The sequence below is a fragment of the Apodemus sylvaticus genome, chromosome 6 (assembly GCF_947179515.1).
Source record: "Apodemus sylvaticus chromosome 6, mApoSyl1.1, whole genome shotgun sequence".
In the NCBI taxonomy this organism is placed as follows: Eukaryota; Metazoa; Chordata; class Mammalia; order Rodentia; family Muridae; genus Apodemus; species Apodemus sylvaticus.
This window is the reverse complement of record NC_067477.1, coordinates 17,088,135-17,105,134: the sequence shown is the minus strand read 5'-3', so window position 1 is coordinate 17,105,134 and position 17,000 is coordinate 17,088,135. Positions and strand designations below refer to the sequence as shown.

Below are 17,000 nucleotides of genomic sequence, written 5' to 3'. Positions count from 1 at the left end.
GGAAGTGATGATCCTTCGTTCCAGCACAGCCACGTTCTCCACGATGGCAGTCATCAGTCATCGTAGTCTGCATTCCTTGAAATAGTTGTGGAGGCCACTGGCTGGGGGGTGTGAAAGCTGATGAAGGAAGGCACAGGCAGACAGCGTTGACAATGGCACTTAATGTAAGAGAGCAGAGAGCAAGTTCCCAGACGGGACTGTGGTACGAAGAAGCCAATGTCCTTTGATTACTGTTAAGGGGGAAGTTACTTGGTTCTGTCATGGGACTCCTGTCAAGGCCCATCTGGAAGACGGTCAGACCTCTTCTTACGTAGTAGACTTTACAATGTAAGTTTTTCAGATTGGCTGTATAAGGCACCCTGGTCATTAAGGATTGTGAGACACCATGGGTCTAATGGCAAATGGCCATGCTTACGTCGTGACTGTACACTTCAGGCAGAAGGAAAGGCCAAGTTCTGCTTGTAATTTATGGTATATCATCTGTTTGCTTCATTATAAGATTATTGTTCATTGTCTATGCATTTGGGAAAGGTGATAAAGTTAGGGGCTATTCCCAGCAGGCTTCTGGAGCATAGTTTTAATTATATAGCAGTTTGCAAGCAATACTTGTAACTTAGACACAGTGGATACAAGCCAAATATCTATTGCTACGTAGGATTAGGGCTTTCTTCTAAAAATATTTTATGAGGATTTATTTTATCTGTATGGGTATTTTGCATACCATGTATATGCGCACTGTGTGCGTGCCTGATGCCTATAAAGTCCTGAAGAGGGTGTCTGAGCCCCTGAAGCTGGAGTCATGGGTGGTTATAGGTTGATGCTGAGTAGGTACTGGGAACTGGCAAGCCATCTCTCTAGCGCCAGAGTATTTTCTAGCTGAGTCTTGATGGCAATCTTAGGAAAGCTCTGTGTAAGGAATTTATAGAGATCTGGGGGTCTGACCTTGACCACGACCTCTTCTCCCCTGGCTTCTGTGGTTCTTGATCAGGGTGTGTGGTTTGGGTTTTTTTCTTCTTGAAATACTGTTGGACCCAGGTACTGTCCAGTACTTTGCACTGAAGTCATTTGGGTTTTGGCATAGGGTTTTGCTTGTAGCATAGATCGTCCTAGGACTGGCTCTGTGGCTTACGTTCTGTTGAACGGCAGCTCAGTGTCCTGTCTTTGTAGTCCTTAGGATTACCTGACGGTCTGTCTTACTCTCTCCTCTCCACTGGATTCTGTAGCTTGCTTGTGCTTTTTCCTGCTCTGTTTCCATCTGCTGCAACAATTTTATAATTGTGCAACCAGTATTTTTTGTGACTAGACTGAGTCCCCCTCCCCACTTTTGTTTTTTAAATGTAGCCCAGCATGCCTTTAGATTTACTACAAATGTCAAGATTACCTTAAACTTAATCTCTGTCTTCATGACTAATTGTTGGGTTTTTACAGGTGTTGTACCACAGAACTTCACTTAAATATTCCCATTTTTGAGGTACTGTGATCTAAATAATTTGTACTTAACTGGTAGCGTCTTTTTTTTTTTTTTTTTTGAGCCACAATGTTATTTTTTCATAATAGAAAATATAGAATAGAAAGAATATTGAGAGTTTTACATGGAAGATTCTTTTTTATAACTTTGGAGGTATTTTTTTAATATTAATGTATTATGCAGCTCTGCCTATCCTAGAACTTACTGTGTAGATCAGGCTGGCCTTGAACTCACAGGGATCTGTCTGCTTCTGCCTCCATAGTGCTGGGATTAAAGGTGTGTGCCACCACACTCATCTTCAGATATAATATATTAGATGATGTGTATCTATGTGTAGAAACGTGTTTGTGGGGGTACAGGTGTTCATGGAAAGGTAGGTACAGGTACACATGCCTATAATCCCAGGACTTGGGAAGGTTGTGGCAGGAGAACTAGATCCTGGAGTTGGAATTACAGACAATTGTGAACTGATTTACCTGGCTTCTGGGATCCAGACTTAGGCCTTCTGCACAAACAGCACTTTCTTCTAACAGCCAAGTGCCTCCAGTCGTTCTTGGCTTGTGAGGTATCTTCAGGTGTGGCTCCTCACTGTTTGACCTTCACTGTGGGCAGCAGGTGGTGTTTTCCAGAAGTAAAGTCTTAAACTTGGTGGATGATGGAGAGATGTACAGATGTACAGAGTACTTTGCACTCTGGTATTTCCTAAACAGTTAGTCTTGCTTTTGATTAGTACCTAGAGAGTCAGTGTGCTGAAGGATGGGATGTGCATTTGCTCTTTGTCACATACATGATTGCCTACCGTTGGAATACAGCAGACTCGGGACAGGCGGTGGCAAAAGCTTCCCCACTTGCCCTGTTTTCTTCTAGAGGAATTTAAACCGGCCCTTATTAAGCCATTTCTTTTCTTTGTAACAATGTCTGGTTGTGTAGTTTATAGGCAAGCAATAAACAGCAAGATGTTTGAGCTGGACATGAAGATCGCAGCGATGCATGTGAAGAGAAAGCAGCTCCATCAGCTGCTGCCCAGTCATGTGCTCCAGAAAAGGAAGAAGGTACGGCAGAAAGGAAGTTGATGGTGCCACCAACATAACCCGGGTGCTCTTAACTGGGGACAGCAGTTGACAGACTTGTCAGTTTGTGAGAGCTTGTGCTCAGCACTATGCTTGTGTACTGGTCTCATGACTAGAAAGAGGTTGACATGACACTTAGCACCCTGAGTTTGTATATGACACTCTCAAGAAGGAGAACACCTTTAAGGTCTCACACAAGTGTCTCTATTTCTAAAAGAACAAAGTTGTTATTACATGTTAAAATTGTTCTTTTAAGAAGGAATATAAATAGGTATATTTTTAAAAAATTAAGAGTGGGCTCTTGAGATGATTCAGCAGGCAATCCACTGGTGAGCTGAGTCCAATCCCTCAGACCTATAGGATAGAAGAAGTGACCGCTGCAGTTTTTCTCTGTCCTCTATAGCCTTGCTGGAGGGGTGTGTGTCCGTGTTCCCCCCCTTTTCTTATTAACCAATTTAAAAAATAAAAGTTAATTGTACAAGGGACTGGAGAGGTAGCTTAGTAGGAGGCTATATCTGTACCTGCCTCCACAGTAGGAAACCGGAAGTAGAGGCCAGTCTGAACTGATCATGTCCATGTGTCCTGTGCCCCCTCTGACAAAGGGCAGTGGCCATTAGAGATCTCTTGCTTTCAAAGATCTTTGCTGATCAAATAGTAATGGTTGGTAATAAATGATTTTTGTTTGTCTGTGGCCTAGGTCTATATTCTAAGCTAGCCTAAAGGTCAATATGTAACCGTGGTTGGGCCTCAAATTCAGAATCCTCCTGTCTCAGCCTGCTGAATGTCAGAATTAGATGTGTGTGCCACCATGTGTGGTAATGCTTTTTACTGATATAATTTCTATGCTCATTGTGGGATAACTAAAAGTTTGTACATTACACTGGGTATGGCGTGTAGCTGCAATTCCAACTACATGGGAGGAAATTGGGAGATTGAGGCAGGAGGATTGCTTGAGCCCAGGGATTAAGGCAGGTGTGGGCAACATATGACCTTGTCTTTTTTTTTTTTTTTTCTTTTTTCTCTGAGGCAGAGGCAGGGTTCCTCTGTAGCCCTGACTATCCTGGAACTTGTTCTGTAAACCAGGCTGTCCTTCCACACAGAGATCCTCCTGCCTCTGTCTCAGCCTCTGCCCCTGCTGGGATGGGATGAAAGGTGTGCTCTATTATACCCAGCTTTGTGACCTTTTCTATAATAAGAATACTAAAAACACACTCTGTGGTCGTGACAAAGGTGGTTGTCGTTATTATGCCTACTGAGACGTTGTACAGATGCACCAGTGTTTATAGTCATCTGATAGAAGTTTCATGTATGCTCATACTTTAGTTTTAAATTTATACTGTGTAAATCAGAAGTGCTGTTCACTTTTCGTTATTTTTCATATCATATACATAGTTAAGTCTAGAGGTACATGGCCCTTCAATCTTTGCTTTTTATAGTTCTTGTGGCATGGAGGATTTTTATAACTTTTATGAATGCTTTTCAATAGAAGTCATATAAATTAAACTCTTCTTGGTTACAGCATTCAACAGAGGGAGTCAAGCTAACAGCTCTGAACGACAGCAGCCTTGACCTGTCTATGGACAGTGACAACAGCATGTCTGTGCCTTCACCCACCAGTGCTATGAAAACCAGTCCAGTGAACAGTTCTGGCAGCTCTCAGGGGTAAGGAAGGGAGGTAGGGGAGAGGGGGGCTTGTTGACTAAACACAGGGGAGGCTTCTCTGTTTACACTCTTATTTTATTTTAACTTAATCATTTTCTAAATTTATTTTTATTAGCATTAGTTATGCAAGCTGAAAATTTTCATTGGAGCGTATGAAGTGGCCGTCCTGTCCTGTCTCCACCCCTTGTCCATCTCTTTTGAATCTGACTTTTTTTTAGTACCAGTTTTAACTCTTAGTTTATGGACAGTAATTTTTTGTTTTGTTCCTTTTGTCTATGATATTTCATTTTGGGGACCAGAATGCCTCAGTTTATGAATGATGTTGGTGCTTTCATCTGTCTAGGCTTACTTAAGAGACAGACAGGAAGACTGAACACCTTCCATCTGCTTATCTCCATGATTGTGGGAACTGTTACTGATGGGAGAAAGGTTAAATGCTTACACTAGGTGGTTTTAGATAAAGGGAACATCTTTCTTTTTTAGTTATTAAAATATTCATGTATTTATTTATTTATTTGGTTTTGTTTTGGTTGGCTGGTTGTTTTTTGTTTTGTTTTTGTGTGTTTTTTTTTGTTTGTTTGTTTTTTGGTTTTTTTTTTTTTTTTTTTTTTTTTTGAGACAGGGTCTCACTATGTTGTAGCCCTGGATGTCCTGGAACTCACTATGTAGACCAGCCTGGCATCAGACTCAGAAATCCGTTTGCCTCTGCCTCCTAAGTGCTGGGATTAAAGGTGTGTGCCACCACCGCCCGGCTTATTTATTTATTTATTATGTAACTACACTGTAGTTGTCTTCAGACATTCCAGAAGGTCTCATTTGGGATGGTTTTGAGCCACCATGTGGTTGCTGGGATTTGAACTCAGGACCTTCAGAAGAGCAGTCAGTGCTCTTAACCACTGAGCCATCTCTCCAGCCCGGAAACATTTTTTTTTTTATCTCTGAAGAATTTACTGTTTTAAAACATGCCAAGCATTTTAAGAATTGCTAAAAAGCATCTATAACCCATAAAAATTAGAACATGATGTGTTCTTTTATATATTTATAGAAATGTGTTGTTAAAATGTCTTATCACACTTATTGCATTTGTAAGATGTGTTCTGTTATACATTTGATATGATGTATATAATATATATATATATGTGATGACTTATGTATATATATATGTAAATAAATATATATGCATATTATATATATATATGAATATAATATATAAATGTTGGCAACATTTGCATTCAGCATTTATAGCTTAGTGCTGTCTGGTGCTTTCTTTCTGTTAGGTTTTACCACATAGCCTTATTTTCAGGGGGGCTTATTGGCAGTTATGATGGTTACACTGATTGCTCTGAGTAAGTTGACATGAAAACTCTGGCCCTTTGATCCATTATAGCTTAATAATAAATATGTGTATTCTCTCTGGCAGATCAAATATTCATCTTACTGGCTGTATTTAAAGCATAGAAGAGTTGCATCAGTATTGTCAGCTATGGTTTTTATACGATGTGTACATCATAGGTCCGTTTGTGTCTGTGTTGCTATATGTATTCTATATACTTTTTAATTGTTATGGAAGCATGGGAACTTAAAATCAAAGAAACATTTTACTTTACATCTGTAGCATATGTTGTTAACATTTAATTGTTGTTCGGATTGTCTTATAATTGACCCTGCCCCTTCTTTTTTCTATCCTCCTCTTTCTGTTTCCTGTTTTAGCAGAAACAGTCCTGCTCCAGCTGTGACTGCAGCATCTGTGACCAGCATCCAGGCTTCTGAAGTTTCTGTACCACAAGCAAATTCCAGTGAAAGCCCAGGGGGTAAGAAGGTGGCTTGGCTACTCTTGTGAGCCCTTGTGTGATCATTGGTTTTATACTTTATTTTAGAAAATGGGTTTATTGGTTAAGTTGTGGCTTCAGTTTTACAGTGCCCTTTTAAACTATTTTACTGAGTTTTATTTGTTTGTATGTGTCCCTTCTTGTCTGTATGTGCTCTACGTGTGTATGTGCTGTGCTCTCAGAGGTTGGAGGAGGTCCTTAGCCCCAGGGATTAGACTTCACAGATGGTTGCTGATCTAATGTAGGTGCTAGGGACAGTTCTTAACCTCTGAGCCATCTCTCTCCAGCCCCCCCCCCCCCCACCTCCTTGTTTTTAAGGTAGTTTTAGGCTCGAACCTCCTGATCCTCCCCTCAGGAGGATTGCTGCCCTTCCCCCTGTGTTCTGGTTGTACTTGGTGCTTGTCATTTAATAGCACTTCAGTGTGTGCATGTAACGTTATTCCTGAAGTGAGGTAGGGGAAGCATAAGCTTGCTTTGTAACTTGATGTTTGTAATGATTTTAATTTGTGTGTTCATATCTTTCTATTTAGGTCCATCAAGCGAAAGCATTCCTCAAACTGCCACACAGCCAGCCATTTCTCCACCACCAAAGCCTACAGTCTCCAGAGTTGTCTCCTCAACACGACTGGTAAACCCATCGCCTAGACCTTCAGGAAACGCAGCAACAAAAGTACCTAATCCTATAGTAGGAGTCAAGAGAACGTCCTCACCCCATAAAGAAGAAAGTCCTAAGAAAACCAAAACAGAAGAGGTATACGTACATACTTACATACATATATACATACATGTAAAGATACAGGCCTGGTGGCCTAGCTTACCTGCTCCTGAGTCTAGTAGGGAAGACCCAGGAAGATCTTGGCTGTCTGCAGTGCTCCAGTGCAGATGTGCTTCTCTACAGATGTGCCTCACTGCAGATGTGCTTCTACCTCTCCTACTTTGGGTAGCTTCTGCATCAAGTGGTAGCTGGAAAACACAGTTAATATCCTAACTTACTATATTCTCTCCCTCTCCCTCCCCCTCTCTTTTCCCTTCTCTCTTTCCCTCCCCATCTCCCTCTCCCTCAAGATTTATTTATTTTATATATATGTACTCAGAACCTCTGGAAAAGCAGCCAGTTCTCTTAACTGCTGAGCCATCTCTCCAGCCCCCCTTACTATTCTTTAGTGACTTATTTGTACCAATTCTTCATGGCTCTTTGGAGAATGTTTTACCTTGGGTTTTTTGTTGTTGTTGTTGTTGTTGTTTGTTTTTTGTTTTTTCGAGACAGGGTTTCTCTGTGTGGCCCTGGCTATCCTGGAACTCACTCTGTAGACCAGGCTGGCCTCAAACTCAGAAATCCGCCTGCCTCTGCCTCCCAAGTGCTGGGATTACAGGCATGTGCCACCACCGCCTGGCTGAATGTTTTGCCTTTGACTCAGTTTTATATTATAATTGTTATCAGAGGGTGACTGAGTGCTTGCTTGACTGCTAGGAATTCCTGGGAGGGAACTTAGTTTGCTCTGCCTCCAAGCTGCAGCCCTAATCCTCAGGCTTCACTCTTGTGATGAACATGATGCAAAGGCAAATTAGTTTAGGACCCCCAACTTTCAGGAATCTTCCTGTATGTTTAACAGTCACTGTCAGCCCAGCATTGAGATGCAAGCATTGTTAGGGACATGCTGGGCATTGCGTGGCAGGTGTGAGTCTCTGGATGGTTCATGGTCACTGGGTATACCACACAAGCACTCCTGCTATGCTGCCTCCCGTCCCTGTAGTGTCAGTCTCAAGGCCCCACGGTCTAGCTCCGGAGCCTTGGCTCTGGAGTTATCTCGTGTTTGCTTCAGTGGGATAGTCACCATTACCCAGAGCTGCCAGTCTCCGATCACCTGTTTTTCAATGAATTCTACTCTAAATTTGTTATTTAATGACTTTCTTTTACATCAGATAAAAGAGCCTAAGTTTCTCTTGGACATCCATTGCATTGCACTTTGATCAGTATTCGAGAGATATCTCTAATCAGACACCTTTGTTTTAGATTGAAATATCTACAGTTAATATAATAACAATTTATGGTGCTAACCTACAATGAAAATAGAACACATTTCACCCATCCAGATAAAAATTGAAAATTGATGTGCTTGTAGTGTACTGCTTTTGTTGTTGTTGTTGTTGTTGTTCTTGTTCTTGTTTTGTTTATGGTACTAGGGATGTAATCCAGAGCCTTGTGTTTGACCACTGAATTACTTCCCTAATCCCTTTGTGGTAATTTTTATTTGATTCTCCTGCCTTAGGCTCCTAAGTGCTGGATCTTGTTATTTATTTCTTTTGGGGTTTTGTTTTTTGTTTTGTTTTTGTTTGTTTGTTTGTTTGTTTTGGTTTTTGTTTTGCTTGTTTTTAAGGCAGCTATATTAAAGACTCCTCCTGATAACTCTGTATCTGAGCCCTTCTAGGAACTGGATTTGGAAATTTGATTTTGAGACAGTCTCAAAAACAATACTTGAAGCTGGCTTTAAATCTGGAGTCCTCTTGCTGCTTCTGCCTCCTTAGTTCTAGAATTACAATTGTGAACCACTATGTCTGACAGAAGTTAGATTCTTTTTTACCTTCATATCTATAAGACTTAAGGCTAGACTTTGATTTCTCTATCTGATCTCCTTATGATAAGGTGCTCGGTGAGCAATTAGCAGTGAGTGCCCTGCACATGACTGTCACTGTAGCTAGTAATGTTTGTGCTTGTGCCTCTAGAACAGTCCTGGGAGTATAAAGAGTAACAGGGTAGAAGACAACACAGCTGTGGTAACAGAAATAGCCCATTAATGCCTTCATGTTTATACAGCATAGGTGCAATAGTGACAGCTCAGTCACCCTTTGTCCCCTCAATTCAGCCTTTTCATTGGTTTGGTAAGGTAAGGTCTTTTAAGTTTGGCCTAGAACTGAACTGACGGTGAACTCATGATGTGGTCCAGACCAGCTTCAAACTTGTGGTCTCTCTCCTTCCTACTACCTACCTGCCTGAGCCCTGTGAGTGCTGGGATGGTAGGCACATGGGATCCAGTCCTTGTTTCTTTGTACTTCTCTAAGTGCTTTTAGAACAAAATCCACTTGGTGTTACTGTTATTTCCTGGAATTGTGTATCACTAGAATTTTAAGATCACATCTGTTAGAGAGTATGAACAAAGTCAGATTAGCCTATTTGATAAGGTGCCATCCCTGTTTGCACTATTTTCAAAATATCCTCATGTTTAAACATGGGACCAAACAAACACAAGTTGCTATTGTTAAAATTACTTGGTGTCTTTTAAATGTCTTTTAAAATACAGGCTTCCTCCTTTCTTTCTTAGAATTTCACTGGCTTCTTGGCGCCAGTTAGTCCAATCATAGAACTTTCTAAAGTATAGGGAGGGTATTGCTCCCTTTGTGGGCTGCTTGCACATGTTTAGTGTCTCTGCAGTTACAAAACAAAATCTAGTCAAAGGTACTTAGTAAACCCGGCCTCTCGTGGTATTGACTTAGATAACGTGCGTTTTGGTATATAACCCCCTTGTGTGGGTCATTTGTTCTGTTGATGACCACATGACCACACATGTTGTACTTCCAGAACTGAGGGCAAGGAACTAGGAGACCAGCATGTGCCTAATAGTGAGGAACAAACAGAAACTCCAATCACATGTATGTAGGAGGGCTTTAGATGCTGGGAGTGGTTCAGTTCAGCTTAGTGTACATTGTATCTTAGTAGAGAAAACATAGAAAATTTGTTGAATCATATTATATGGCTAAATTAATTACATATGTACTTTAAAAGTTTTCTTTTTAATTTTGTACTGATTGAACCTGGGGTCATTTGCATAGATGAAATACTAAGCCCCTAAAACTTTTGTATATGGAAAATTAAATATGTGGAGAAGTAACAGGTGCACTGTCATGTGACTGTCACCCAGTCTCAGCAGAGACCTGAGCAGCATGTTGCCTTTATACACCTGCTCTTTCCTTCTTCACTTCAGGTGTACATGAAGATTTGAATGTGTGTCGATAAATAAGGACATGTGTCAGTCATAGGCGTGTCACAGTGGGATCCTAAGTGTGACATCTAGTCAGTATTTGCATAGTTAACAACAAACGTTTGTTTTTAACTCCTTTCTGAGAAACAAGGCCATTTTTAAAATTATTTTTTAATAAATTGTTTACTTTTAAAGTTACCTGTAGTTTCTTTGCTTTTTAAAAACATATTTAAAATATTCAGGACTAAGGAGATAGGCTTGTTGGAAGTGCTTGCATAAGGAGCAATAAAGTAAAAACCAGACATGGTGGCACATGCTTGGGCTCCCAGTGCCAGGAGGTAGATGTTCCTAATGGAGAGGAACAACAGGGTTGACATCTCATGAGGAACTGCCTCCGAGGTTACCCTCTGGCTTCCGTGTGTACACATATATATACCCTTGCCACCTGCACAAACCCACAGATGAATTTTAAGTTCTCTTAAGTTAATAAACCTGAGAAAATAAGTGCTAGTGTGGTTTTTAGGACCAAGAAGACCATAGGCCCTGAATTCTTTTAGGATGCTAATGCTTTGCCATGAAAAACGATGCGTGTCTGTGTACATGAGTGTATCTGGGGTAGTTATGCTGGGAAAGTTAAAGTAATGCTCTATAAAATGTCCTAATCATTTGGTGTGCTAGTGGGCACATGAGCCTCCTTCACTGGGGATTCCACTGTCCACAGTCATAGGGTTGTTTCATCAGGGAACTCCCCTTTCCTTAGGAAAAAGGGCTTCATGAGGTTTTTGGTTTGGGGATTATACTTTATGTGATGGGGATTACAAAAACAATTTTATCATGTTTAAAAATTTCTTGGTGCTTATTAAAGCTAAATTCAATTATTTAATCTCAAAAGCCCCTCTAGAAGAGACTCTGGGATCTATTTTACTTCCTCTTTATAGTTTTGAAAAAGTTTATAAATTATAGCGTTAATTGGCAGATAATCTAAATTCATTTTGGAGAATAAAGCTTTTTTTTTTAAAAACAGGATGAAACAAGTGAAGATGCTAACTGTCTTGCTTTGAGTGGACATGATAAAACAGAGACAAAGGTATACTAATTTAGCCTTTAGAATGTGCACGGGCAGACGTGCAGGCACGTGGAGATAGATGCCTGTCAGCAGTGCTCGGCCGACTGGAGTGTATGGGGTTCTCTTACCACTGTTTTTAAGAGACCTGTTGGGTTCTTTTTAATGTTAATTAATGCCTAAGTCTTTTGGGAGTAGAGCTGTGTGTAAAACAGGAACTTAGAGATCAGGAGAAAAGGTAAGATGGTGGTGTACAGGATTTATGCTCAGTAGTGAGAGTGTACATCTGTGGGGGTTGGGAGACAAGGGACAGAGTGGGAGGGTGCTGCTCTTCACAGAGGTGGGATGACCTCTGAAGCAGTGCTGGCCTGACACTTGGGAGTTCAGGGCAGGCCATGATACTGACCTCACTGTTGGGTCTAGCAGTAGGCCTGGTTTAGAAATTTGTTTCAGCAGGCTTTGGTTTGAATGAGGTGGGCAGTGAGGAAGATACTGAAAGACTGAGAAGGACTTAATTTTAGAAATTGACTTAGCCAAATTCCCATGAAGAAATTTTTAATAAGTATTCTTTTGATGTCTTTTAAACTGCATGTATACATATGCACCAATGCCTTTACTTTATATTTATAATGTACTTTGCAGACGGAGAAAATAAGTTTGTTATATTCTGCATAATGACTGCATTGGAAGGTATTTTTTTAGTCATACCTTTCTAGTTGCTTACTGTCAGCAACTGTTTCCATTAAAAACAAGTTTGCACCTTCTGACTGCTGCATTGCGGTATTGTAAATAACTGCCTTCCAAGCTCTGCTTGTTTAATAAAATTTTAAGAACTTGATACATATTCCAAATAGACTCTACTTCTATTATTACTGATCATGTCTTGTTAACCCTGTGCATTTTTGTAGGAAAAGCAGTGATGGTTCCTGTTTTCATAGTTTAGAAATATATTTTTATCTGTATTTTCATTTGTTTGCGTGTTTTATATCCTACTTTATACGAGTGAAACTGCTGTGGGTGACAGTTCACCCTGTGTTCCTGCTCACTCTTAGCAACTGGGGCATTGATTGTTGGGCAGAAGAGGGCAGGAGAGACCGTAAGGAATGGGCAGTTTCCTGCTGCTTGCTACTTTAATTACAGATGTGGGGCAGTTTCTGTGCCTCTGAATAATTTTTTTTTATTCGATATATTTTTTATTTACATTTCAAAATGATTTCCCCTTTTCTGGGCCTCTGAATAATTTTATTTACTAATAATTTAATAATTTTATTTATTTCCCCCACATAGTTAAGGACTTTCTTTGGGTTTATATTTTGTTAATTATTGTCTAGGTAACATTTCCTAAAGGACCCATGCACACCTTTATGCATACCTTTATTAGTACTTGTTAAAATATCCAAGTTCGAGCAATTTGGAAACTGTGAGATACTTTGGTTGTGCCTACAATTTGTATCTGAAATGGAGAAATAACCTATAACAGGGTTCGATGACATGATGTGATATAATGTAGGTACATTTCTCTCCACCTTCCTATTGCTAATTTGTCTTCTTTATTAGCCACCACACCTGTTTATGCTCTTTGATTATTATTTTTTTCTTTTCTTAAAAAGTGTCTCTTCCCCTCTCCCCATCCTTTGTCTCCCAGGAACAAGTTGATATGGAGACAAGTGCGGTTCAATCAGAATCTGTTCCGGCATCTGCTTCTCTGTCGGCTTCTCAGGTACTATGTGTAAAAAAAGCATGGAGAGTTTGCTCAGTGGTTTTGATATTAGAGTGGCATAATGAAGGTTCATGCTAGACTATTAAAATTTTGTTTGTGGAAGTAGTTAATTTGAAGCCTGTAAGTTTTCTGTAGTTCAAGTTCAAGGCAGACAGGCACTTGATTGGAGCTGTTCAGAAGCTCTGTCCACCTCAGACTTGGGGCATCCATTGGCCTCCGATGCTGGGGCCGAGACTGTCCTGAGCTCTCTGCTGAGACACCAGCAAGGGAAAAGGAGGCAGCTGTAGCTCTTCCCTTACACTGCAAGCTTTTCAGATCCTCACTGTTGTGTGTGATAACGTAACTGTTTATTTATAGGCTGACAGTAAAACAAAGGACAAACCAAACAAATAAACTAAATAAACCAAATAAACTAAACAAAGGTTGCAGACCTGTTTGCAAGGCTCAGAGAGATTTTCATTCTATGTATTCATTCACTGTGTAGCTTAAGCGCCCCTGAACTGCCTTAGCTTTTAGTACTGGTTTTATCCAGTTATTCAGTAGATGGTACTTAACTCCTTAGAGTAATTGACTAGTGGTAGTTTTTCTAGACAGTTCCTTATGCACACAAGCAGGCTCATCTTACTAATTTGCACACCTTCACCTTCTTTGTTTTTCTTCTTGAATCTTTTTAAACTTAAAAAACCTGAAGTCTAGGTCAAATGTTGGCCCAAGAGTCATTGTTTCTTAATAGTGCCTACTTGCTAGGTCGACTGAGCTCTGCCTCACCAGCTGCGTCTGTGGTACTCAGCGGTGCCTGAGTCCATGTGCTCATAGGAAACACTCTTGTGTAATCTGCCGGCACCAGTGTTCTGCTCAGTTTCTGAAAGGTTTTGTTTATATGCTTTTATTCAGCTGCAGTATACAAGAGGTAATCTTAGGAGGAGGGTGATTGTGTTCCTACAGGACACATTTCCCATGCCACTGCCCCTTTCTGCAGTTTGTCCATTGAGCATGTCCCCACAGCCATGGTCCCATTGGGGTTGTCTTTGAAAGTATTTTTTATAGTGTCAGAAAATAACTGCTAACTGCTGGTTCTATGTATCAGGTGAACTTAAGCGTTTCCTCCACATGAGGGCACTCCGACACCACTTCTTGTTAGAGCAGTTAGCATCGTGACTAAACTCAGTCCACATTAATTGAATGTTATTTTATTAATAGTATCTTTCTTTTGTTCTTTATTTTGTGAAACATATTTCTAAGATGTGTATTTGAAGTTATAGAATTTTTGATAAATCATGAAAACATTATTCATGCTATTTTGAAATTTTCTACATGTCTAGAATATATATGGTTGTATTAGTTATGTTTATTTGCGCTGCATATTTTCCATTTAGAATTTCTTCCTTTAAAACTTTGTCTCATACTTGCCTCATGATAACACTGCATCTTTTCCTAGGAGTGAGGCGGTGGGAGATACACCCCATTGTAAGTCACAGCACTTTAAACTGTAGTGTGTTCTGTGCTTTCATTCTCAGAAAACATCCAGTACAGACCTTTCTGATATCCCTGCTCTCCCTGCAAATCCTATTCCTGTTATCAAGAATTCAATAAAACTGAGACTGAATCGGTAAAACCACCTCAGGGTCCATAAACAGTATCTGCCAACTCAAGCTGTTGTCTTCAGATGCTCAAACAAAAGGAAGGAAGGAAGGAAAAAAGGAGATTGGAGGGACAAGACTAGACCTGACTGACAGAGGGTTTGGTTGTTTGGTGACCTCCCTTACTTGGGCTCATCAGCACTTGATCAGAAGTCCAGGTTAGTATGCGAAGCCAGGAGTACTATTATTATTGTGTTAGCAACAGTTGCATTAACTATTTCAGAAGAATTACTGCCTTTAAGAAGGAAACAAAACAAAACCCTCAAGCTGTGTTTGTATCCATGATTGACATCCGGATTGGGTTTATGTGGGGTGCATTGTTTGGAAAAGTGCAATACAAACTGGTGGAAGAACTCCTTAGTCCGATGATGCACTTTTATGTATTTTTTTTTTAAATTAGAAAGTAGAACTAATTTTAGATTTTCAGCTTAATGGATTTTCAATTTTTTTTCCCAAAGAATTTTCTTTACAATTAGTCTTTAAATTGGATCCCTTGTGCAGTGGTGTACCATTCTGCCTTAGAAAGGACAGGAGGTCACCTAGCTCAGCTCAGTCCTTCCGGCAGCCATAGCCCTTAGGGTGGATTGTCATTGCTAAGGCATACTTTGGACACTGAAAGAAGAATTAGGCGATACTTGGTTTTGATGAGGTTATGATTAAGAAGTATATATTCCTTTTATTTATAGAGTTGTTTTATAGTGCATACACATCAGCAGTCGGCCAGCAAGTGTGGTCTTCGAGCTTTCTCAAGCTCTGTTCTTTTGCCTTCAGTCTGTTAGTCTTCAAAACAATGACAGTGCTCCCCTTCACCCCTGTTTTTTCTTTGCCTTTCTTTTTCCCTTTTGCTTGTATGCACAAGGTAAGGCTTATTTCACAGAAACCAGAATGCCAGTATTTTCCTAAGCCATGACATGTAACCGTGACCCTGTGGCTACATGACACAGAACACTAACTTTGGTCCCATGGCTAGAACTTGAGAATGACTGAAAGCCATACCTGTGAAGCATCTCTGGAGGATGGCCGTTTGATCTCTGAGAGGACTTTTGTACACTCCACAGAACTCCTGTTCCTGTCTTAGACAAATTGATTTTTAATTTTAAAAGTGGGCAAAAAGGCATTTTCTTCCAGATTTTTAAACTAATTTTTATTTTTAACCAGTTTATCAAAATTTGTCAGTGAATTTTACATACAAAAACATTTTAAAAATCATTTCTAGTAAGCACTTGACATTTAGTCAGCTCTCCACTTTTGAATTTTTTTTGTTCTATCAAAAATTAGAAACCGCCTTTAAAGACAATGATTTCCCATAATTAAGTAGCAGAATTCTTGTCCATCTTGTGACATCTGATAGATGCCAGATGTTGATAAAAGTTACTCTATGTTAATCTGGGTAAAGCAGACCTGTAGCAACAGATCTTTGTATGAGCATGGTTTTTGAATCCTTCATTTCGCTGCATTCTATCACACATTTGTGCATTTTCATGTTACACTGCAATTACTTAAACTCTCCCCTGTCCTTCTAAATTAATTTCCAGAGTTGGAGTATAGTCTTTCCCCTTAGCTATGCATTAATGAAGGCTCTCTTTACCACTCACGGTGTTTATGCACAGTGTTCTGCTCTCCAGTCACCTCGCCCTTCCTCCGCCACTTGAGTAAAGAAGACGGTCTGCTAACAGGTGACATGTACCGGTGTCTGTGTGTGTAGCTTTGGAGTTAGATTGACATCACCAGGCACAGATTTAGTCTTGTCGTTTTGTTTACACATTGGGGAAAATTCAGTTTAATAAACGTTCCATGTAACTGCATCCGAGTTTCACCAGGCTGGAGGCGTGGGTCTTTTCTGTGCAGTGACTTTTTACTTCTAGTTTCCATAACCTGGAGATCAGACTGTTGCTTTCGCATGATGTAAGTAGTGTCTCATGACTGGAGTTTGCTTTGTTTTATAGTATCTGTACTCCTTGTATTTTTCAAGAGCTATTTTGTAAACAGATGATGTATTTCTCCATTGAAAACACAATAAAAAAAAAAACAGCACAAATCCCACAGTTGGCTGGTTTCTTTTGACTCTATCCCTTCTCCCCTTTGAGTAATCTAATCTAATTGGTTCTATGTATAAATATGTAGTGTGGCCCAAAATGAAGATTGGAATTTAATGTGCTATATTTGGCGGGTTTGTTTTTGGTTAGCCTATTTGTGATCCATGCTAACATGTCTCATGATAGCAGGCATTTATTGTTCACAGGAATGATCTTGGGGAGGAAAGTGTGATTATAACCACCACTAATTCACTTTGAGCAATGGTATCTTCTGCAGCAGCGCTCTGTCTAGACTACACACTGTACAGACATCCCTGGTGCTGATGAGTAGGCTCTTTCCTGCTGCTGGCTTTAACGGAGCTCACGTTTCTCTCTGTGCCAGCAGCAGGTGGCACTGTTGTGTTTTCAGTAGGTTTATAATTGTGTCTTATGCAGAGCTTGAATTTTGTTTATTTTACTGGATCAAATGCTGACATTTTTCTTAAACCCTCACATTGCATAAAAGAGAAGTGGACTGTTTTGAGTTTGTGATGGC

At 40.1% G+C, this 17,000-nt stretch overlaps 1 protein-coding gene across 5 annotated transcripts in view; it reads left to right on the top strand.

Annotated features, from left to right (window-relative positions):
• Papola (poly(A) polymerase alpha) overlaps nt 1-16,472 on the top strand; it is a 52,446-nt gene extending 35,974 nt beyond the window's left edge. For 2 of the 5 annotated variants that reach the window (XM_052185131.1, XM_052185129.1), the window contains exons 16-22: nt 2,399-2,520; nt 4,058-4,200; nt 5,911-6,011; nt 6,560-6,780; nt 11,031-11,093; nt 12,715-12,789; nt 14,307-16,472. In XM_052185131.1, the coding sequence (XP_052041091.1) occupies nt 2,399-2,520; nt 4,058-4,200; nt 5,911-6,011; nt 6,560-6,780; nt 11,031-11,093; nt 12,715-12,789; nt 14,307-14,402 (821 nt within the window). In that variant the 3' untranslated portion in view covers nt 14,403-16,472. The remainder of the gene's footprint in view (nt 1-2,398; nt 2,521-4,057; nt 4,201-5,910; nt 6,012-6,559; nt 6,781-11,030; nt 11,094-12,714; nt 12,790-14,306) is intronic. The other 3 variants (XM_052185130.1, XM_052185133.1, XM_052185132.1) reach the window with 3 other exon arrangements.
• Nucleotides 16,473-17,000: the final 528 nt, after the last annotated feature.